The 24696-nt window shown below is 44.1% G+C and overlaps 1 protein-coding gene across 1 annotated transcript in view; it reads right to left on the reverse strand.

Moving 5' to 3' along the window:
- Nucleotides 1–24103, reverse strand: part of si:ch211-130h14.4 (uncharacterized) — a 158613-nt gene extending 134510 nt beyond the window's left edge. The window contains exons 1-2 of the mRNA XM_060831130.1: nucleotides 23748–24103; nucleotides 22648–22745 (exon numbers count right to left, since the gene is read on the reverse strand). Of these exons, the coding sequence (XP_060687113.1) occupies nucleotides 22648–22719 (72 nt within the window). The 5' untranslated portion in view covers nucleotides 22720–22745; nucleotides 23748–24103. The remainder of the gene's footprint in view (nucleotides 1–22647; nucleotides 22746–23747) is intronic.
- Nucleotides 24104–24696: the final 593 nt, after the last annotated feature.

Here is a 24696-nt window from a genome sequence, read left to right on the forward strand (position 1 = left end):
TATCATTAGTAACTGCAGGTGAGGTGCCAGAAGACTGGAGATTGGCCAACGTGGTGCCACTATTTAAAAAGTGGTGGTAAAGAAAAGCCAGGGAACTATAGACCAGTGAGCCTGATATCAATGGTGGCCACGTTGTTAGAGGGAATCCCGAGGGACAAGATTTACATTTAATTGAAAGTCAACATAGCTTTATGCATGGGACATTATGCCTCTCTAACTTGATTGAGTTTTTGGAAGAATTAATAGAGAGGATTGATGAGAACAGAGCAGTGGACATAATCTTTATGGACTTCAGTAAGGTGCTCGACAAGGTTCCTCATGGTAGACTGGTTAGCAAGGTTAGATTATATGGAATACAGGGAGAACTAACCATTTAGATATTGAAATGGCTCGAAGGTAGAAGACAAAGGGCGATGGAAGATTAATGTAGACTTGAAATGTTAGCTTATTCTCTTTCCATGGAAGTTGTCCAATTCACTCTGATCTCCAGTATTTGTTGTTTTCAGTACAGATTCCAGCATCTGCAGTAATTTGTTTCTCTATAGAGAGTGGTGTTGGAGCGTTGCTTTTCAGACTGGTGGCCTGTGACCAGCAGTGTGCCATAAGGATCATGCTGAGTCTACTTCTTTTCATCATTTATAATAAATGACTTGCATGTGAATGTAGGAGGTATGGTTACTAAGTTTGCAGATGACACCAAAATTGGAGGTGCACTGGACAGCGAAGAAGGTTAAGTCAGAGTACAACTGGATCTTGATCAGATGGGTCAATGAGCCGAGGTGTAGCTGATGGAGTTCAGTTTAGATAACTGTGAGGTGCTGCATTTTGGAAAGACAAATCAATGTAGTATTTATACACTTAATTATAAGGTCCTGGGGAGTGTGGCTGAAGAATTAACAAAAACCTTGGAGTGTAGGTTCATAGTTGCTTGAAAGTCGAGTCCCAAATAGATAGGAGAATGAAAAAGGCTTTTGGTTTTCTTGACATTATTGGTCAGAGTATTGAGTTTAGGAGTTGGGAGGTCATGTTGCAGCTGTACAGGACATTGGTTGGGCCACTTTTGGATTACTGTGTGTAATTCTGGTCTCCTTCCTATCGGAAGGATGTTGTGGAACTTGAAAGGGTTCAGAAAAGATTTACAAGGATGTTGCCAAGGTTGGAGGATTTGAGCTATAGGGAAAGAGTGAAGAGGCTGGGGCTAATTTCTCAGAGTGACAAAGGCTAAGGGGTGACCTTGTAGAGGTTTATAAAGACCTCCTCATGGGTCTGAGCTATGCCTGCCTCTTCGTAGGGTATGTGGAACAGCCCTCTTCTGCAGCCACACAGGCACCAAACCCCACCTTTTCCTCCAATACATTGATGCATGTTGGCGCCCCCACTATTGGCACCCCCTCATGCTTTCATGAGGAGCTCAAATAGTTCGTCCACTTCAGTCACCCCTTCCACCCTGACCTTAAATTCACCTGGACCATCTCTGATACCTCCCTCCCCTTCCTGGACCTCTCCATCTTCATCTCCGGTAACTGACTTAGCACTGATATCCACTTCAAATCCACTGACTCCCACAGCTACCTTGACTACATCTCTCATTGCCCTCCTGCAAAAATGTGATCCAATAGTCCCAATTCCTCCACCTCCGCCATATCTGCTCCCAGATGAGGAATTCCACTCCAGAACTTCCCAGATGTCCTCCTACTTCAAATATCATAATTTCCCCTGTCCTGTGTTTAATAATGCCCTCAACCACATCTCCATTTCCCACTCTCTGTCCTCAAGCTCCCTACCCCCAACCACAATAAGGATAGAGTCCTCACATACCAGCCCACCAATATCTAAATCCAATGCATCATCCTCTAACATTTTCACCACCTCCAATTAGACTCCACCACCAAAAAAAATTTCCTTCCTCACCCCTATCTGCTTTCCATAGGGACCGTTCACCCATGACTCCTTCGTCAGTATCATATTCCCCACCAATCTCTCCTCCACACCTGGTACCTTTCCCACCAACTGCAGGAAGTGCAAGACCTGCCCCTACATCTCCTCTCTCACCTCTATCCAAGGCCCCAAACAACCATTCCAAATCCAGCAGATATTCACCTGCACTACTGCTGATCTTGTCTCTTGCATCCGTTGTTCCCAATGTCTCTCCACTTATAGAGGAGACCACAAAGTGCACACTCGAGGTCGGGTTCACAGAGCATCTGCACACTGCACACTCAATTCACCAGCAGCTCTGGTTGCCAGCCATTTCAACTCCCCCTCCCACTCCCTTGGCAATATGACCATCCTTGGCTTCCTCCACTGTCAAAATGAAGCCACCGCAAACTGGAGAAACAACACCTTATATTCCACCTCTGAGCTTACAGCCTAATGGCCTCAACATAGAGTTTACCAGCTACAAAATCTCTTCATCCCCAACCACATCATACGTCCAACCCTCTTCTCCTCCCACCTCCTGGACCTGACCTAACCTGTCTGTCTTCCACATGTTCCATTGAACAATCACAATCACCTCCTACCTGCATCCACTTATCACCATCCCACCTACCTATCCTTCAGCCCCACCCCCACTCCCTCTATTGATTTCTGAATTCCCTTCCCCCTCCCCAGTCCTGATGAGGTGCCCTGACCCAAAACGTCAACTTTGCTCTTCCTCTAATTCTGCCTGACTTGCTGTGTCTTTCCATTAACATTTTATTGACTCTGACTTCCAGCATCTGCAGTCCTTACTATCACAAAGTGAGCTAAGGTTGACCAAAATCATCACATATAGACCTCATACAACCAGTGCACAAAGGAGGTCCATTTCATCCCGTTTGAATACACTTGATTCAAACTCAGTGAGCTAATCTATCAGTCCCCTTTTACATATTTTTTTTAAGCAGGGGCATCCATTTTACAGAATGTAGTTAACACCTTTAAATTGATTGAGTCTTTTGAAGAGGTGACCAAGAAGAATGATGAAGGCAGAGTGTTAGAGGTTGTCTGCATAAACTTTAGCAAGGCCTTTGACAAGGTTCTGCATGGTAGACTGTTTAGCAGGTTAGATCTAAAGGGGGAGATCTAGCCATTTGGACAGAAAATTGGCTTGATGGTAGGAGACAGTGGGTGGTGTTTGAGGTTGTTGTTCAGCCTTGCTGAGCCCACTATTGTTTGTCTCTTATATAAACAATTTGGATGAGAATATAGGAGGCGTGGTTAGTAAGTTTGCAGATGATACAAAAAGTGGTGGTATAGTAGACAGTGAAAAAGGATAACTGACAATACCACAGGATCTTGATCAACTGGGCCAATGGGCTGATGGAGTTTAATTCAGATGTTGCATTTTGGCAAGGCAAACCAGGGCAGGACTTACAGAATTAATTGTAGGGCTTTGGGGAGTGTTCTCGAACAAGACATGTGGAGTTACAGGTACACGGGGTGGTAAAGGTGGTGTTTGGCACATTTACATTCAAATCAGTCATAACGTGAGTACAGGAGTTGGGGTGTCATGTTACAACTGTACAAGAAATTGATAAGGTCACACTTGGACTACTGCTTACAAGTAGCTCCTTGTTAGTATGGTGATTAGTATCCCTGCCTGTTACACAGGAGACTGGGGTTCAATTCCCTGATAGACAGTGTGAACTAAGCAGTGCACAAGTAAGGGTATGTTCTGACAACACCAAACTTAGTGATGTAGTGAATGGTGAAGAAGGTTCTCAGAGTATGATGAGCCAAAGAGTGGCAGGTGAAATTAAATTTAGATAAATGTAAGGTATTGCATTTTGGTAAGGCAAATCAAGGCAGGATTTATACACTTAATGGTAAGATCCTGGGGAGTGCTGCTGAACATAGAGACCTTGAGGTGCAGGTTCATAGTTCCTTGAAGGTGGAGCAACAGGTAGACAGGGTAATGAAGGCGGTATTTGGTATGCTTGCCTTTATTGGCAAGTGCATTGAGTATAGGAGTTGGGATGTCATGTTGCGGTTATATAGGACATTGGTTAGGATATTTGGGCATAGTGTGTTTAATTCTTGCCTCCTTCCTACAGGAAAGATGTTGTTAAACTTGAAAAGGTGCAGAAAAGATTTACAAGGATGTTGCAGGGTTGGAGTGTTTGAGCTAGAGGGAGAGGCTGAAGATGTAGGGGCTGTTTTCCCTGGAGCGTCAGGGGCTGAGGGGTGACCTTACAGAGGTTTATAAAATCATGAGCGGCATGGATAGGTGAATTTCCAAAGTCATTTTCCCAGCCTGGAGGAGTCCAGAACTAGAGGACATAGGTCTAAGGTGAGAGAGAAAAGATTTAAAAGGGATCCAAGGGGCAACCCTTTCATGCAGAGGGTGGTACGTGTATGGAATGAACTGCCAGAGGAAGTGGTGGAGGCTGGTGCATTAACAACATTTAAAAGTGGCACGGTGGCATAGTGGTTAGCCCCTGGTTCAATTCCCGCCTCAGGCAACTGTCTGTGTGGATTTTGCACATTCTCCCCATGTCTGTGTGGGTTTCCTCCGGGCGCTCCGGTTTCCTCCCACAGTCCAAAAATGTGCAGGTTAGGTGAATTGGCCATGCTAAATTGCCCGTAGTGTTTGGTGAAGGGGTAAGCATAGGGGAATGGGTCGGTGGGTTGCTCTTCGGAGGGTCGTGTGGACTTGTTGGGCAGAAGGGCCTGTTTCCATGCTGTAAGTAATCTAATCTAATGTAAAAAGGGATCTGGATGGGTACATGAATAGGAAGGGTTTAGAGTGATTTGAGCCAAATGCTAGCAAATGAGACTAGATTAATTTAGGATATCTGTGAGCATAGGTGGGTTTGACCGAAGGGTCTATTCCCATGCTGTACAAAACTATGACTCTATAATTCTGGTCACCTGCTATGGGAAGGATGGTATTAAATTGGAAAGGGTGCAAAACGATTTTTAAGGATGTTACCAAATCTAGAAGGTTTGAGTTATAAGGAGAGGTTGGTTAGGCTGGGACTTTTTTTTCCCACAGCATGAGAGGCTAAGGAGTGACCTTATAAAGTCATGAGGGACATGGGATAAGGTGAAGAGCCAAGGTCTTTTCCCCGGGTAAGGAAGTCTATAATGAGAGGTATAGGTTTAACAGTGAGAGAGGTAAGATTTAAAAGGGACCCAAGGGACACCTTTTTCACACAGGGTGGTGCATGTATGGAATGAGCTGCCAGAGGAAATGGTAAAGGCTGATACAATTACAAAATTTAAAAGTCATTTGGATAAGCACATGGATAGGAAAAGTTTGGAGGGATGTGGGACAAATGCAAGCAAATGGGACTTGTTAAGTTTAGTATACCTGGTAGGCATGGACTAGTTGGGCCAAAGGGCCTGTTTCCCTGCTGTTCGACTCTGACTTTATATAACTTATCAAAGTCAAAGAATCATGTGTTGCTTTGAATTTAATGAAATTATAGATTTTAAAAGTTAAAGATGTAGTTACAAAACTTTTGGTTAGCTTCAATCATAATACCAAGTCACATGAAAATGTGGGGAATATCAAACTCCAATCTGATGAGGCTTGAGTGACTGGGAAACCAGCTTTCACATGACTGGAGAGGTCTGATCAGCAATACCTTTCCCACAAAGTGCTGTCTAAAGTATAGGAATCATTAAAGTCAATGCTTGTTTATATTTTTCTCTCTAATTTCTTCAAAGGGGTAATGCAGAGACCTACGCAATCTTGTTCCTCCACCTTTCCCCATCAATTCACAGCACTCTTGCAAATTCAGACTTTTCCAGCAGATGGCAACCTGTGCAATTCCTCATACAATTGGGATGCTTCTGAGGTCCAAGCTTCGCATCATTCAATCTGATTTAACATCCTGCCCCATTCTTTTTAGTGGTAAGTAGAAAAACTGTTACTTTTATTAAGTAGTATAAACAATTAAATTTTAATAGGTTACACAGAACTTCACAAGATGGTTTAGCAAGTTTATCCAGTGAACAGCAAAGTCACACAATCCAAGAAGACCCATATTTGATTGCTAGATTTGTACGGAGTTAGATGGCTGGGGTCATTGTTTAATGCTGCAATGAGTTTGTGGCCTTCAACTGAGAGGGGATGCATTTGGAGTTACATACATACTAAATAAAATGGCTGGAGTTTGTACTTCTGACTGAAATCATGAAAAGTCTGGCTTCAGCTTTGCAACTCACAACATCACATAGATTGTCAAAACTCACTGCCTAAAAGAATAATGAGCTGTTCACTAGATCACACACTCAGACTGATGCTCACATCAGGGAGGGGAGAAAAGTGACAAAGAAATAAATAGTAAAGCAAATAGAAACAGTGTATCTCCTGCCAACTCATTTGACCGAGAGGCTGATGCTGTTGACATCTATCTCCCACCCTGCCCCCTGTAAAAACGCCATCCCATATTCCCAATTCCTTCGTCTCCGCCGCATCTGCTCCCAGGAGGACCAATTCCAACACCGCACAACCCAGATGGCCTCCTTCTTCAAGGACCGCAGATTCCCCCCAGACGTGATCGACGATGCCCTCCACCGCATCTCCTCCACTTCCCGCTCCTCCGCCCTTGAGCCCCGCTCCTCCAACCGCCACCAAGACAGAACCCCACTGGTTCTCACCTACCACCCCACCAACCTGCGCATACAACGTATTATCCGCCGCCATTTCCGCCACCTCCAAACGGACCCCACCACCAAGGATATATTTCCCTCCCCTCCCCTATCAGCGTTCCGCAAGGACCACTCCCTTCGTGACTCCCTTGTCAGATCCACACCCCACACCAACCCAACCTCCACCCCCGGCACCTTCCCCTGCAACCGCAGGAAATGTAAAACTTGCGCCCACACCTCCACACTCACTTCCCTCCAAGGCCCCAAGGGATCCTTCCATATCCGCCACAAGTTCACCTGTACCTCCACACACATCATCTATTGCATCCGCTGCACCCGATGTGGCCTCCTCTATATTGGTGAGACAGGCCGCTTACTTGCGGAACGCTTCAGAGAACACCTCTGGGCCGCCCGAACCAACCAACCCAATCACCTCGTGGCTCAACACTTTAACTCCCCCTCCCACTCCACCGAGGACATGCAGGTCCTTGGACTCCTCCACCGGCAGAACACAACTACACGACGGCTGGAGGAGGAGCGCCTCATCTTCCGCCTGGGAACCCTCCAACCACAAGGTATGAATTCAGATTTCTCCAGCTTCCTCATTTCCCCTCCCCCCACCTTGTCTCAGTCGGTTCCCTCAACTCAGCACCGCCCTCCTAACCTGCAATCCTCTTCCTGACCTCTCCGCCCCCACCCCACTCCGGCCTATCACCCTCACCTTGACCTCCTTCCACCTATCCCACCTCCATCGCCCCTCCCCCTAGTCCCTCCTCCCTACCTTTTATCTCAGCCTGCTTGGCTCTCTCTCTCTTATTCCTGATGAAGGGCTTATGCTCGAAACGTCGAATTCTCTATTCCTGAGATGCTGCCTAACCTGCTGTGCTTTGACCAGCAACACATTTGCAGCTGTGATCTCCAGCATCTGCAGACCTCATTTTTTACTCTATCATTGTGGACCCACATCATACTTGAACCAGAACCAGAAATAGTGCCCCTGTTGTTCTAGATAAATAGGAACAGGAGTAGGCCATTCAGCCTTTTGAGCCCACTCCACCATTCAATATTATCAGGACTGAGCAACCTTCTCAGTATCCTGTTCCCAATTTTGCCCCATACTCTTTGATCTCTTTAGCCACAAGAACTATATTGTCTCCTTTTGAAAGCATTCAATGTTTTGGCTTCAACTATTTTCTGTGGCAAGAGAATTCCACAGGTTCACCAGAATAAGTGAAGAAAGTTTTTCTCATCTTAGTGCTGAATGGTCTATCCTATTTTCTTAAATGGTGACCCCTGCTTCTGGACTTCCGTGTCGTTAGGAATATCCTTCCTGTGATTATCCTGTCTAGTCCTGGTAAAATTTTATAAGTTTCAATGAGAACCCCCTCGTTCTTGTAAACTCCGGTGAATGTAGTCCTAACTGAGTAAAACAAGATGGAAAATGGGAAAACATTATGGCTATAAGAGATGCCCCTGTTTGAAGTGTTTTCAGCATTGGAGATTATTTCCTTGAAGTTTTGGAACAGTAATAACTGTGGCATTGTTTTGGAACTTAGGAAAAAAAGATCAAAACAACAGCACTTTTAAAAAAAGGAGGGAGAGAGAGCAAGCAGGAGCCATGTAGGACGTGACACCAGTAGGGAAGCAAACCTGCACAGCTGTGATATCGAGCAGTGAATCTGTACAGCTGACTGCCTCTGCCGTGTAGTATCAAGTATCTCTGGACATCAGAGTTCATTCTAAGTAAAATAAACAAACAGTGAAATTCACAACTAACACTGGGGAAACCTGTGAGGGGGAACTCACAGAAGGGGAGCACCTAAGTGGCTTTTTAAAAGTGTAACTTTCTTGTCTTTTTTTTTGTAAATCTACAATAGTGACTGGAGTGGTGTTTTACTGAAATCTGTCTCTTGACTAAAGTTTAAAAATATAAACATAGGTGCTACATTATCAAAGAGTAGTAATACTGCTGGCTCTGTAGATTGTTAAGGTGCAAAGATGGCATTTGATAGAGTGAAGTGCTCTTTCTTTCGGATGTGGGAGATTAGGGAGAGTTTCCATGTTACTGATGATTATGTCTACAGGGAGTGTCTTTGGTTGCGAATCCTATCAGATTGCATGAACTGGTTGGAGCAGTAGTTACAGGCAATGAGGAATTTCCAGGAGCTGGGGCTGTGGTGGATGGCTGTTATAGGAAGGGAGAAAATTCTCAGATACAGTTGTGTAGATGGGTTACCGCCAGGAAGGTAGGAGGGGAAGACAGGTCGGGCAGGAGTCTCCTGTGGCTAACCCCATCTCAAACAAGTATGCTGTTTTGAAAAAAATGTAGGAGGTGTGATGGATTCTCAGGGAAATGCAACACCAGCGAAGTTTCTGTCTGCACTGAGTCTGGCTCTAATGTAACGAGGGCTATGTCAGCTTCCAAGTAAGCAATTGTGATAAGGGATTTTCTAGTCAGAGGCACAGACAGACTTTTCTATGGCTGATAACAAGATATCAGAATATTCTCAAAAGGGGAGAGGGAACAGCAGGAGTTTGTTGTACACATTGGAATTAAGGACACAGGAAGAGTAAAGGACAAGGTCCTTAGGAGAGAATATAGGAAATTGGACAGGAAGTTTAAAAGTTGGCCCTCAAGGGCAATAATGTCTGGATTACTCCCAGTGTCACGAGGTAGTGAGGGTAGGAAGAGAAGGATAGGGTAGATGAATGTAGGGCTGAGGAGCTGTGTGTGGGAGAAGGATTCACATTTTTGGATTATTGGAATCTCTTCTAAGGTAGAAGTGACCTGTACAAGAAGGATGGATTGCACCGGAATCGGAAGGGAACTAATATATTAGTGGGGAGATTTGCTAAAGCAGCTCGGGAAGACTTAAAGCAGTGAGGTTGGGGGGTGGGGAGTGGAGGCAAGGGTGGTGGTGATGGATAGTGAGGAGTGGATAAATGAGACAGGGACATAGTGAAGTAAAAGATCAGTCTGACACTGGTGCAGTTGGGAAAAGGAGCAAGTTAAAACAGTCAAGGCAGGCAGGAACAAAACGGAGAATGAGGGAGGACTGATAAATTAAACTGCATTTATTTCAATGTGAGAGGCCCAATAGGTAAAGCAGATGAACTCAGGGCATAGTTGGGAACATGGCTCTGTGACATCATAGTAATTACAGAAATGTGGAACAGGACTGGCAGCTTGACTTTCCAGGGCATTGATGCCACAGCAAGGATAGAAAGGGAGGGGAGTAGCAAGAGGGGAGGGGGAATGATGTTTTTGATTAGGGATAACATTACACCTGTACTTGGGGAGGATATTCCTGGGACTACATCCAGGGAAGTTATTTTGGTGGAATTGAGAAAAATAAAAGGATGATCAACTTATTGGGAGTAGACTATAGATCCTCCACCAGGTAGCAGGAAATTGAGAAGTGAATTTGTAAGCAGATCGGAGTTCTCTAAGTATAATAGGATGCTTATGCTAGGACATCCTTCTGCAGATAAGGAGAGTAAAACTGCACATAATAGTCCAGGTATGGTCTCACTAAGGCCCTATACAATTGTAGCACAACATCCCTGCTCCTGTACTCAAATCCTCTCGCTATGAAGGCTATCATACAATTTGTGTTCTTCACTGCCCGCTGTGTTTGCATGCTTTCTTCCAGCAACTGGTATAGAAGGACACTCAGATCTTGTTGCACCTCCCCCTTTCCCCATCTATTACCACTCAGATAATGATCGATTTTCTGATTTTGCTGACAAAGTGGATCCACATAGTACTTCACTAGCCATGCACTTGCTCAAATCACATTGAACCATCCCTGCATCCTCCACATACCTCATTCTCTCACCAGCTTTATGTCATCTGCAAACTTAGAGATGTGTTGTGGTCTTTTCCTTGCTGCTTTCCTAGTCATCTCACTGATCATCCCCCGACCCTCACTGCTTTTCCCTTGTCGGCTAGCTTCCAGACAGGGAACCTGTTTAAATATTGCATGCACCCTCTGGAGTTAAACTTCAGGGGAAGACTAAACTTATGAACTTCCAGAATCCTTCCCCTGACCTGGAATTCTACCCCAGTAAATATCAGGCTTTATGTTAGTGGGGAAACAGTTGAATCTTTGCAGTTTGACTCAGTATTACAGGATTAGAACAATAAATAATCTCAGGTGTTCACTTCTGAATGCTTTAGAGTGACTTGTGCTAGAAAATATGTGGGCTCAAAAGGTTTTGGCTTGGTATTGAAGCTGGTCATGGACTTATTTCTCAGTAAGTCCGTGTCTCCAGAAGAGAGAAGTGGACATTTTGAAGAGATTTATTGAAATTATGCACATTTTTATATATTTCCTTTAACACAAAAATTTGTGTTTTCCCTATGCTGTTTGCAGTTTTAAATTTACAAAGTAACACTCTCTCCATTGTTTTATGAGTCGATACCCGAACAAGGCACAATCCCATGACTAATTACACATACATATTGAGTTAGCTGATTTCAAACAGAGACATTACAACTCATCTCATAAGATGCTCTCAATCCTAATGAAGGTGCACATGTGGACGTTATGTAATGGTGAGATCAGCTTCAGTTATAATGATCTGTATAGCTGTTAAAATGCCTGCTAGCATTCATGGGTGAGACTCACATGGAGAGAATGAAAACTTTGACAAGTGAAAGAGGATTGATAGGGAATAAAACCCGAATACTAATTGAGTGTCCATGGAACAGAGGAGGAATGAAAATGAGGACAGGGAGGTGAAGAGATGAAGAAACAAAGAGGTCAGATTATATATGTATGAACTGGTCATTTATAAATTCAACATTTTGGCATTTAAAATTACACAACACATTACATAATGGGTACATTCATTGTTGATGATTGCAAGTGTTGAAAACATTCTTCCTCGGACCAATTTCAAATAATGGACTCTGCCATTCCTCTGCCTTTTAACACTTCAGCAACACTAAACAGTGTTTACTGGGCACTCCACAGAATCAACCTTCTTCCAAACAAATGGAACACTGCCAACACATATAAAATGGTGTCCCACAGATTAATACAGAATATAACCATCACAACAGCAGAAAATGGTGCCTTCATCACAACAATCATTTTGATTCACAGACAAGAAAATAATACAACAAAGCTCTTTCAAGAAACATTACTCTAATTGATGGATAATTGAATAGGGAACTAAGTAGAACGCATTACCCCATAGCATATAGACTTCCAATATTCCATCATATATTTATCAAGAGCTGAAATTATACAGCATTGATTTTAAAAAGTACAGTATCAAATAAAGTACATTCACAAACAGAAATCCAGTAACAACATATGAATACTGATGTACCACCCTGCCCCTATCTGAAGCCAAAGGTGACCTAATATACAAAGCAAAAATATAAAAATACAACGTACATCATTAATGTTTAGTAGGAAATGGCAGAAACTGCTTGCTATTAAGTCACAAAAGCATCTGATTTAGATAATAAACGAAACTAGAGTACTAACCAATACACACAATTGCTAGGATCAATCATATCCTGAGCACATATGCCAATTGTCTTTGCTGGAGATGGGCATTCAGTGTCTAATCTACTTTTCCAGATTGGGAACCAGGCTCCCCACATATCCACCAAAGTCTCTGACCTGGAAGCCAGCCTCCTGTTATTGCTTCTGCTCCATGTGACTTGAGTGATGCTGTAACACTATAGGTAGGAGCCTCCTATCATCAGGAGCTGCAGCGGGTAACAGCCCGAGAGTGACATTTGGATACAGCATTGCTGAAGGAAGTGCTGTGCAGGATGGTGCAGAAGATCTCTAGTACGAGCTGAACTGATGATAGACAGAATTGACGTCCATTGTGGCAGAAAATAGAGTGAAGGAGAGGGCCAGGATAACTGAGTGGAGGAGATGAAGATTTCTAGCTTAACTTAAGGTAAGGGCAGCATGAACTCGTTTAGGGGAGAGAAGTAGCCAAAGTGACTGGCACCAAAATATGGATAGCAGGAATGAACTACTCAGCATGAAAAAGGCTGTTGTGTCAGACAAGCTGCTAACGAAACAAAGACTGTCATTATGAATGAGGAGTGGGCAATATATATATATGTTTACAATCAAAATTCTGGGTAATCTTACATAAAGATTCTGAACAAACAGCACCCAGGATCCACTGAGCAGACCAAGAAAGGCACTGCATTGGGATAGCATGGGTTTTAATTTTTATATTTGCAAACCACTTCATGAGATGCTCGTAGGCCCAAATGAATTAATTTACTCCATGGAATTTGCTATTAGTAGATCTTCGATTAAACAAAACATTTCGCTTCTCAAGAACCGATGATTTGCTGCTGATAAAAAAAATTCAATAAATAAGGTTATTGCCAAAATGCCATATATTGCACAGTTTTTAAAAGAAAGTAAAATTTTCAATGAAGATTAATGCCACCCCCATGTTCACTATAAATTTCAAAGTTTTGGCAATTGCAAATAAACCATCAAAAAATGAACACTCTCTGGATGGAGGAGGTAAAGGAAGCTGACAGTAAAACCTTCCACTGCTCCCTAGCTTAGTAGTAAAACAATCCTATCCATTCATCACATTCCAAGCTATCACGTGTACGGGTTTCCTCCTGTCCAATAGGAGTGATGACATGTTAAGTATAATTGCAACTTCCTATATTTCACCATCCTTTCAGATGAGTTACATTTTCATGTTATTGGCTTTCAAAATATCAGTTTCCTTCTGCAGCTTGCAGTTGTTAGTCAGCCTTTGCTGATATGGATTGCAAAAGCTGCATATATATCAATGGCTTTATCTTATAATTTTAGCCAAATGTTGTTACTTGCACATTGTGATACCAATCTGGAGTATCTGAGGCTGCACATACACTGTCCTTCTGGCTGCTGCTTCTTATCTTTAAGTAAGGCTCGTCAATTCCTTACACACTATAACACACCCTTACTGACATCTGCACAAAATAAGTTCTTAACAGCTCCCCCATGTAGTGCCAAGATCTCATTCTTCACAAGCTCATTCTAGATCAGTTTCTCCTCTTTACTGATTTCAGAATCATGTAATCAGAGACAGTATCATTACTTCTGTGAATCTCATTATGCCATATTGCTTGTACCACGTAGACGTTAAGATTTTTTTAATTTCAAAAATATACTTTATTCATAAAATAATTTGATAGTCTGTACAGTTGGTCATGCCATACATATGTAAACATTTACATACAGAGATCAGAATTTATCATTTTTATACAGGTCTGTACATTTTTCAGTCATATGCCCATATAATTAGCTGAGGCGTCAGCAGACCCCAAATGACTGCATGGGCCCCCTGTTCTTCTTTAGACAGGCAGATGTTAAACGGTGGTCTTTCCCCACCGCGCCTTGGCAGCAGCTGCCCCAAGCTTCAGCGCGTCCCTCAACACGTAGTCCTGGACCTTGGAATGTGCCAGTCTGCAACACTCAGTCGGGGTCAACTCCTTCAGCTGGAAGATCAACAGGTTTCGGACCACCCAGAGAACGTCCTTCACCGAGTTGATGACCCTCCAGGCGCAGTTGATGTTCGTCTCGGTGTGCGTCCCGGGGAACAGGCCGTAGAGCACGGAGTCCCGCGTCACAGCGCTGCTCGGGACGAACCTCGACAAATACCACTGCATTCCTCTCCAGACTTCCTCTGCGTAGGCACATTCCAGAAGGAGGTGTGTGACAGTCTCGTCCCCCCCGCAGCCACTTCGAGGGCAGCGTGCGGTGCGGCTGAGAGTCCGGGCGTGCATAAATGATCTCACAGGTAGAGCCCTTCTCACTACCAGCCAAGCCATGTCTTGGTGCTTGTTGGAAATTCTGGCGATGAGGCATTCTGCCAAATTGCTTTGACAGTCTGCTCAGGGAACCACTCGACAGGATCCGCCCTCTCCTTTTCCCGAAGGGTCTCAAGGATGCTACGTGCTGACCACTTCCTGATGGACTTGTGGTCAAAGGTGTTTTTCTTCAAAAATTTCTCCACGAAGGACAGGTGATACGGAACGGTCCAACTACTCGGAGCGTTCCGCGGCAGCGAGGCCAGGCCCATCCTTCGCAACACCGGGGACAGGTAGAACCTCAGTACGTAGTGACACTTGGTGTTTGCGTACCACGCACATCTTGATGCAGCCATACACAAAGGTGGCCATCAGGGTGAGGGTGGCATTGGGTGTATTTTTACCCCCGTTGCCCAGATCTTAGTATAGTGACTCCCTTCTGACCCGATCCATCTTTGAACTCCATATAAACTGGAAGATGGCCCGGGTGACTGCAGCAGCGCAGTTTCTGGGAATGGCCAGACCTGTGCCACATACAATCACAGTGCCTCACACCTGATGACCAGGTTTTTTCCCGTGTTGGAGAGCGACCGTAGCCTCCATCTGCCCAGTTTCTGCCTCACTTTACTGAAACGCTCCTCCCAAGACTTGGCGCACGCCCCAGCCCCCCCGAACCAAATACCCACCACCTTCAGGTGGTCGGTCCTGACGGTGAAGGTGATCAAGGATTGGTCGGCCCAGTTCCCAAAGAGCATGGCCTCGCTCTTGCCTCGGTTTACCTTGGCCCCCGAGGCCCGTTCGAACTGGTCACAAATGCACATGAGTCTGCGCACGGACAGCGGATCCGAGCAGAAAACGGCGACATCATCCATGTACAGGGAGGCCTTAACCTGCAGACCCCCGCTGCCAGGAATAGTCACCCCTCTCAGGCTCGCATCCTTCCTGATGGACTCGGCAAATGGCTCTGTGCAGCACACAAACAAGGCAGGAGAGAGAGGGCAGCCCTGCCTGACTCCAGATCTGACTGGGAAGCTATCTGATTCCCACCCATTGATTGAGACTACACTGACGATGTTGGTGTAGAGCAGTCTGATCCAATTGCAGATTCCCTCCCCAAAGCCCATTTTGGAGAGAACATCTCTCATATACCTGTGTGATATCCTGTCAAAGGCTTTCTCCTGGTCCAGGCTGATCAGGCAGGCGTCCAACCCTCTGTCCTGCACGTAGGCGGTCGTATCCCTGAGGAGTGCGAGACTCTCAGCGATCTTCCTGCCCGGTACCGCACAGGTTTGGTCAGGGTGAATCACCAACCCCAGAGCAGACCTGACCTGGTTGGCGATTACCTTTGACAGGATTTTGTAATCTGCATTCAACAGTGTGATCGGTCTCCAATTATTGAGTTCAGTCTCTCACGTGTTCTGTCGTCTAAGACCTCCGTGATAGACGACAGGAACGACTGGGATGCCGCGCTGTCGGTCGGCTTCGCGTCATACAGACTGGTGTAGAAGGATTTACTGATCCTCATGACGTCAGCCTGAGATGACGTTACCGAGCCGTCTTCTTCCTTCAGGCTGCTGAGCACAGAGCTCTCTTTGTGTACCTTCTGGAAGAAGAAACGTGAGCACGTCTCGTCCTGCTCCACCGAGCGGACCCTGGACCGGAAGATTATCTTGGAGGCCTCCGAGGCAAAGAGTGAGGCTTGCTGGCCCTTCACCTCCTTGAGGTCCTCCGTGACATCGACCCCCATCGTCTGCAGCAGGAGCAGGTTCTGCATACTTTTCTGGAGCTGGGACAGTTTTCCCCGCCTCTCTCTCGCCTCCTGAAACCTTTGAGGATGAAGAACCTCTTGATGTTCCCTTTTACTGTTTCCCACCAGTCTGCTGGAGACTCAAAGAGGGGCTTCACGGTTCTCCAACCTGCATAATCCCTCTTGAGCTCCTCGATGTTTTCCGGGGTCAACAGCTTAGTGTTCAGCTTCCATGTTCCTAGATTAGATTAGACTTACAGTGTGGAAACAGGCCCTTCGGCCCAACAAGTCCACACCGACCCGCCGAAGCGCAACCCACCCATACCCCTACATTTACCCCTTACCTAACACTACGGGCAATTTAGCTTGGCCAATTCACCTGACCCGCACATCTTTGTGACTGTGGGAGGAAACCGGAGCACCCGGAGGAAACCCACGCAGACACGGGGAGAACGTGCAAACTCCACACAGTCAGTCGCCTGAGTCGGGAATTGAACCCGGGTCTACAGGCGCTGTGAGGCAGCAGTGCTAACCACTGTGCCACCGTGCCGTCCTGTAGGTGACAGTTGGCCAGCAGGAGGCAGTGGTCAGAGAAGAACACCGGCTTGACGTAAGATACCATCACAAAACCTCCACACAGAAATGCAACTTCATGAAAATAACAAACAAGAACGATAGAATCCCTACAGCCATTTGGCCCATTAAAGTCACACTGACCTTCCAAAGAACATCCTACCCAGACCCACACCATCCCTGTAAACCTGCATTCCCCATGGCTAATCCACCTAGCCTGCACACTCTGGATGCAATGGGCAATGTAGCATGGCCAATTCATCTAACCTGCACATCTTTGAACTGTGGGGGAAACCAAAGCATCATGGGAACCCAAACAGACATGGGGAGAATGTGGAAACTCCACACAGACTGTCGCCCAAGCCTGGAATTGAATCCTGGTCCCCGGCATTGCGAGGCGAAATACTGAGCCACCATGCCACCCCAGGAGTACTTAGAAATTCAAAACAGACACATTGTGCATTTCATGATGTTTTTTCTTCTACTCTCTCCTAACAAAGCAGAGAGTAGATGATGATCAAAAAGACCAATCCAATCAGGATCCTGTGCTTTAAAGAAAAGGTAGGGAGAAAGTCTTGAAAGTGAGTTTTTCCCATGTTGAGGGACATTGTTGAGAGTTTCAAAGAGGAATGTGTACTTGTATCGCTAACTGATCTGTTCTCTCTACAAATGTTGCCTAGCTAGTGAAACTGTTCTATTTGTGTTTTATTTCTCACATTGAGTATTTTGCACTTTTTTGCCTCATGACATGTCATCTTTTACTTAAATAATCTAACTTTGGGATTGCGAAAATGTATTTTATCAATCTGGGATTCAACAAAAAAGTCATCTGAATGGGTATGTGAATTGGAAGGGTTGAGAGGGGTATGGGCCAAATACTGGCAAATGGGACTAGATTATGATTTGGATTAGTATAGGATATCTGGTCAGCATGGATGAGTTGGACCGAAGGATCTGTTTCTGTGCTGTACATCTCTATGACTCTAAGCTCAGTTAATGATTTTGCATACTGAAGTGCCGCTTAACTATTGTAACATCAGTTTAAACTAGAAACTGTCAGAAACTCCTTCCTTAATACATCTTTTTTTGATTTAGTCGTGGCGTGTGGAGATGACTAACTGGGAGAGCACTTATTGCCCATTCCTAGTTGCCCTTCAGAAGATGATGGCAAGCTGCCTTCTTGCATTGCTGCAGTCAAGAGCTAATTCGTTTATTCTATCTAAAACAACATTTTGCTGCAATTTATGGACTACAAATTCTGTGCAGATGTGGCTGAAGAAGCTTTAATTGCAGCCCCCAGGCACACATTAGGTGAAAAGAGACCTTCTTCCTGACTTGACACAGCCTATCAGTGTCCTATAAGGTCTATCAGTTTTCAGATAATCAAGTCATCAATGTGTCTTATTCCTCTCTTCACTTAAGGACGGACTGGTTTTGTCCTTTCATTCCACTGCCCGAGAGGTAAGGTGAGATTTACGTCCTTGTTGCTCTGGCAACACTGAACACCATGGAGGCCAGCAAATAATGCTTCTCTCCTTCAGGCAGAAATTACCTTGTCATTTTCAGGGTGCACATTGTTGGGCCTTTTAATAAAACTGAGAAGTATACAAGCGTCTATTTTACAAACGTGTGACATATTATCAAATATAGATGTTCTGAGCTATTTAAAATACAGCAGATAAACTAAGTTTAGTTCCCTAGGAAGGTTGTTTCTCTCATGTTTTCCCCTTTCAGGCTCTCTACAGAGTTAATCTGTTTTACTTCCATTGAGGAAAGAACAATGTGCAGTGGCTTTCACCAGTTTAAAAACAAAGGCAAGAGCTGAATAAGAAGGAAGTGTTGTCATGAGTTTCCATGACAAAGTACTTAACAATGTTCCTTTGTTTTTTTGAAGAATAACTGTTGTAACATAGTGCAGTAACATTATACCTGAGAGATGAAAATCTTGTACTAGAAAGGCCAACACACACTTAGCAACAATAGGACCTCAAAGGTCTGACATTGTACAGCACCGATATCTAAACATGGGAAGATTTAGTTTACAGTGTGGATATTAAAACAAAAGTTGGTAATCTGTCTCATAAAATACATGCAAATTGGACTGGGGAGAAAAAATCCTTCATTAACATTAGATTCATTCTCATAAGAAAAAAAAATCAAAACCGCAAATGCTGAAAATTAAATAGAAACATAAGATACTAAGATGCATGGAAGAATTTAATTTATTTTAGCCTTTAAAGTAGTATTATAAAAATAGAATGGTGGGAAATGCAAATCTATCAGATCCTGCAAGAATGAACGGATGTGACCCCTTTGGCACGTGTAAATTTAATAATTTCTGTTTAAGATGGTAACAATAGCACTTGAAATATTTTCAGTGCTAATTTTAGATTAGTGTCTTTCAGACATTCTTGAATTTCTGGATAGTAATTCCAAAACGCTGGGCCCCTTTGTGCCCCTTTTAAGATCCAATTTCCATCCTGCTTTATTATTCTAAACTATTGCATTTATAGCTTTCTTTTTCCTTCTTTCACTGCTTTTATCTGCATTCTCACATCCTTTCTCTCCACAGATGATGGCATAATTACTGAACATTTCCAACATTTAGTGCTTTTATTTCAGATTTCCAGCATTGGTAGTATTTTGATTTTGTGCTGCTAAAGTTCTGCTCTGTTGTACTTTAGTATGGATGAGCACATTCAAGAGAGAGGCAAGAAAGGGGCACCAAGAAAAGAAAAGCTTGTATTTATATATAGAACCTTTAATATAGAAAAATCTCTCAAACTACTGAAGCATAATCAAGCAAAAATCAACAAATCAACAAGGAACATAAGGAGAAAGTGGGGACTGCAGAAGCTGGAGATCAGAGTCAAAAAGTGTGGCTCTGGAAAAGCACAGCTGGTCAGGCAGCATCCAAGGAACAGAGGAGTCGATGGTTTGAGCATAATCTCTTCATCAGCAATGCTGAGTGACTGAAAACTCGGAATGGGCTGTGATTTAAGGACAGCCTTAAAAGGAAAAAAAAGGAAGTTCAGAAATGGGCCATGAAGTGAGAAAATTAGAGAGCTTGGAGGCTTAACAACTGCAGATATAGACACCAAGAAGCAAAGGGATCTCTAGATGCACAAAGTGTCAGTTGGAGGATTTAAGCACTTGAGAAGGTTACAGACATAGATGGATTTGAGTGTGGTGATGAGATTGTCAAATCTGAAGTGTTGGAGATTGAGAACCAGTAACAAGAAAACAGTGGGGTAATGTGTAAATAGCATTTTGTGCAGCTTAAGATATTATCAGCAGAGTTTAAAATAGCGAGTTTTGAGAAGATTTGTAGCTCAGGTTGAAGTTCTGGGTGTAGATTTGCTTGCTGAGCTGGAAGGTCAGCGAGCAAACCTACAACCATGAAAATGAACCTTCGAGCTCAGCGAGCAGTCCAAAGTTTAAAATGAGCTCAAGCCGATGGAGGACATTGGAATAGTGATTTTCTTTTAGGTAACAAGGCAAGAAATAGGATTTTAGCAGTGCAGCAGCGGAAAAGCCAAGGCAGATCAAAGAAGAGTGATATTAAGAAGGTGATTCTTGTAATGGGGATTGCACAGGGTCAGAAAGCCAGTTTAGGATGAAATGGGACAATGAGCTTGTGAATTGTCTTATTCAACTCAACTCTGTCCAGGCAGGGGCTGGATGTCACACAGAAAACAAAGAGGAAAATTGTGTTCGGGTGGGAAAGAGAGTGATTGGGTTGGAATGTGGGTAAGGGGTAGATGGAAATTTCAAGACTTTCTTGGGGGAAAGTGTATCCTCTCCCATTCCAGCTGGAAAAGCTATGCAGCTTGTGGAGCCTGCAGTTCTCATCTTCCTGACAACACTGAAAAGCACAGGGTTAGTTAGTATCTTTAATTAAGCATAGAGTGACTGACCACCGAGAAATATTCAGCTAATCAGAAGCAAAATAAATTTGTGAAGAGTAGGTGATGCCTGATGAATCTGACTGAACTCTATAAAGGGGTAACTGATGCAGTGGGGACCAGGAAAAGTCTATATCTGTTATTTAGGTGAACTTTCAGAAAGTATTTGATGAGGTCCATCATAAGAGACTTTAGACATAGTCGACACTCATGGAGATGAGAGGGAGGTGAGAAGGGTCAGACACAGGAAAGGGATTAGCTTTCAGAGGACACATTCCTGCCTGCCATCCATGTATCTGACTGCTAGAAGATTGGGACTATGGATGAGCTACCTCACAATCTTGCCATGGTTTCTAAGTGGGGAAACTAGTCATTGTTTTTGCCTGCTAGGGAGCCAAATAATCAGTGAGATAGTGAGTTGATGCCCATAAAGGGCCATTAATTGATTACTTAAAGTCCTTAATTTCTGGCATTCTCGTGCCCACTAGACCATCTCACCCAGCACTTTTGCTTAGGGGGAGAAAAGGAAGTGAGTTTCTCTCCAGGGCTGACTCACCCAATTACTTTCCCTTCTCATGACTCAGTTGCCATCTCCAGGTCCACTGCCTCCTGCACCCTGCACTCACATCTACCCGTAACCTCCATCCAAGGCCCTAAAGGAACATTTCAAATCCAGCAATGATTTTTCTGCACATTCTCCCACCTCATTTACTGCATCTGTTGCTCTTGATGTGGTCTCCTCTACACTGAGGAGACCAGAGGTCAACTCGCAGAGTGTTTCAGGGAACACCTTTGATCCACACAGACCAAACAACCCTACCGTCCTGTGACCAACAACTTCAACTCCCCCTCACTCATCCCCAAGGAAATACAAATCCTGGCCCTCCTCCACTGCCAAATTAATGCCACCTGCTGACTGGAGGAAGAATGCTTCATCTTCCGACTCAGGACTCTACACCGTGGGCGGCACGGTGGCACAGTGGTTAGCACTGCTGCCTCACAGCGCCTGTAGACCCGGGTTCAATTCCCGACTCAGGCGACTGACTGTGTGGAGTTTGCACGTTCTCCCCGTGTCTGCGTGGGTTTCCTCCGGGTGCTCCGGTTTCCTCCCACAGTCCAAAGATGTGCGGGTTAGGTGAATTGGCCAAGCTAAATTGCCCGTAGTGTTAGGTAAGGGGTAAATGTAGGGGTATGGGTGGGTTGCGCTTCGGCGGGTCGGTGTGGACTTGTTGGGCCGAAGGGCCTGTTTCCACACTGTAAGTCTAATCTAAAAAAAAAACCAAGCAGCATGAACACTGACTTCACCAATTTCCAAATCTCCCACCTCCTCCTAGATCCAACCCTCTTGACCTGTCCATCTTCCTGCCCACCTATCCACTCATCCTTCCCACTGACCTATCAATCACCTCCTATCTGCATCCATCCATTGCTTTCCCACGTACCTTTACCCCAGCCCGAGCCCCACCCCTACTTACCCCTCAGCCCCCTTCCCTCTCCACATTCCTGATAAAGGGCTTATGCTTGAAAGGTTGACTCTCCTTCTCCTCAGATGCTGACTGACCCGCTGTGCTTTTTCCATCTTCAGAGGGGGAAAAATATGCCCAAAGTCTCACATTGCTGGTATTGTACTATGTGAGGACCACACTGTTGGGGCAATGCAGCAGGACATCTACTGACTAGCTGGTTTGTGCCGAAATAAGAGAGCTCACTGTTAGTATATAGCACCAAAATAAAGGGGGAAAAGTCAATTTGCCTATATAAAGGTTGATGCACTTCAAAGTTTTCTGTTAAGAAAATACTTTGAGATACATCTGTAAAATACTAGTGTTTCTAGCTTTTCACTTCTCACTCAAATCTGGCTTCCTTTACCTGAATGAATACCCAATACTTGTACTATAAGGAAAGCTTTAAATACTGATCACTTTATTTCCACTATATTTCCATACTGACATCCTGGCCGGAAATATGCTGCTGGATTGCAAAAGACCAATAGTCATTACTTGGAAGGTTTATCACATAATTGAGGTGATGGGTTTTACCTGTTTCTTGTGTTGAGGTGGAAGATATGCATCCAAGAGAGAAGGAAAGGTGCTTTTTTTATGAGTAGACATTTGTAGGTGGGGAGAAACCAGGACAGCTGTAATGAAATAAATATTAGATAAGTATAAACTGCAGGATTAGAGTGGGTATTAGGAAAATGGGAAACAATCAGCTGGAACACATGGCTCCTCTTAGCAGCCATGTTTTCATGCATTTCAACTTTTCTCTAATTCTTCTGTATATGATTTTCATTTTTTGCTGTATCCAAACAATCATTCATGGCATGTATGCCATTGGAAAAGTCAGTATTCATCCAGGCAAGTGAAGAATATTTCAGAGAATATGTACAGAATGCCATCTTTGACCTCCTTCTAGAGCCATTATATCTATATGGATGATCTAGTTCAGTTTCTAGTCAATGGTAGCCCCCAGAATATTGATGGGGATGTGGATGGTTCTCTTTCCCTTCTGTTTTTCTTTCTCTATCCACTTCTTTAGTTGAGAGTTCGTGCACGGCACGGTGTGATACGGTATAGTGATGTGGCATAGCATGGAATACATTATCTTGTGTATCATGACATATTGTATTTGGGTGTGCTGTGGCTGGCAGGGAAAGGAAGAATTACCATCTGCATTAGAAGTCTGATTTATGAGGAATTAGTGGCTCTTGGCAGAGTTTAACTTGAGAACGTCCAAGCCAAACTAGCCAGCAGTGCCTCATAACAAATGTTTTGTTAAGTGCATATTAAGATGTTGGATTCAATTACACAATAGCCACCAATTTCAGATGTACATTTGAGGAAAACCTATTTAGACAAAGTTAATTTTTATTGAGCATCAAATCATATTTGGAAATAATCGGCTCGATATGCAATATGCTTCTTATTTGATATTATAAAGATAAAAGACAAACTGTACCTCAGATGTTGTGTCCACTGTCGCCATATCAGAAAGACTGTAAATGAGGGGGGAACGTGTAATGGGTGAAAGGGGAGTAAAAATAAAACTCAGGGATAACATCCAAACATTCCGCCAAACAAAGAGAAAATAACCAAAACAACCCAATATATAGCATTTCGGTGCCTCATTCAGTACTTACCCAAAGAAGATCGGAACAGCTAACTTCTGTGACTGTTGTTGCTCTGGGTGACTGGAGACGCTGTGCTGAGGATCTCACCCTCCGCCCAGAAAACGCCGTGACTAGTTCCACTTTTGGTTTTAAAGCGAATGGTGTTAGTAGTTCTGCAGCAGGTAATAGGTGGGTCCCGAGCACTTCAGCTCCCAGCCGCTGCTGTCTATAGATGAGACATAATATTCGCATTCCGGTTTGTGCTGGGGAATTATTTGGAATCCTACCAGAAACGCTTCATGTTGCCCTGTATTTTCCTGTTTGAGCCTTTCACAATTACGTTCGGGGGACTCGCCACCCTCATTGTAAGCGTTATTCTACAGGACTGTATATTCCAGTCTCTCTTTTACTTAACCATCCACGACAAATTTTAAGACGAAAAATGTCCCTGTGAAAATGGCTGCTGAAACAAAATCCTGAAGACGGTAATATTACACAAGGTTAGATGCGCTTCTTTCAACTTAAAAATCTACACAAAACTCTGCTCGATAATGGACAGGTCAAGTACAGGTTGGGTGACCACCCGAGAGGACACACTCTCGGTGTCAGCATAACTGCCAGCTACCAGGCACCTGTTACTTTAATTTTCAACCTTGTTCTCACATTGACCTCTCTGGCCTTAGCTTTCTGCAGTTTCTTAATGAAGTTCAATCCACGTTCCGGGAACAGCACATCACAGCCATTTTAGAATATGGCCCTTACAGTTTGTGCTATCTCTCTGCAAATCAATCTAGGCAGCCTCATTGCCCCACACTATCGCATTGGTTCTGTAAGTTTAGTTCCCTCAAGCATTCATCCTGTTCTTTTTGAAATCATTTTTCATCTATTTTCCACCACCCTTACAGGCAGCTAGTTCCAGCTCATTACCACTCTGTGCATAAATATGTTCTTCACACATCTCCACTTTAAAACATTGTCC

This window comes from Hemiscyllium ocellatum, chromosome 10 (genome assembly GCF_020745735.1).
Source record: "Hemiscyllium ocellatum isolate sHemOce1 chromosome 10, sHemOce1.pat.X.cur, whole genome shotgun sequence".
In the NCBI taxonomy this organism is placed as follows: Eukaryota; Metazoa; Chordata; class Chondrichthyes; order Orectolobiformes; family Hemiscylliidae; genus Hemiscyllium; species Hemiscyllium ocellatum.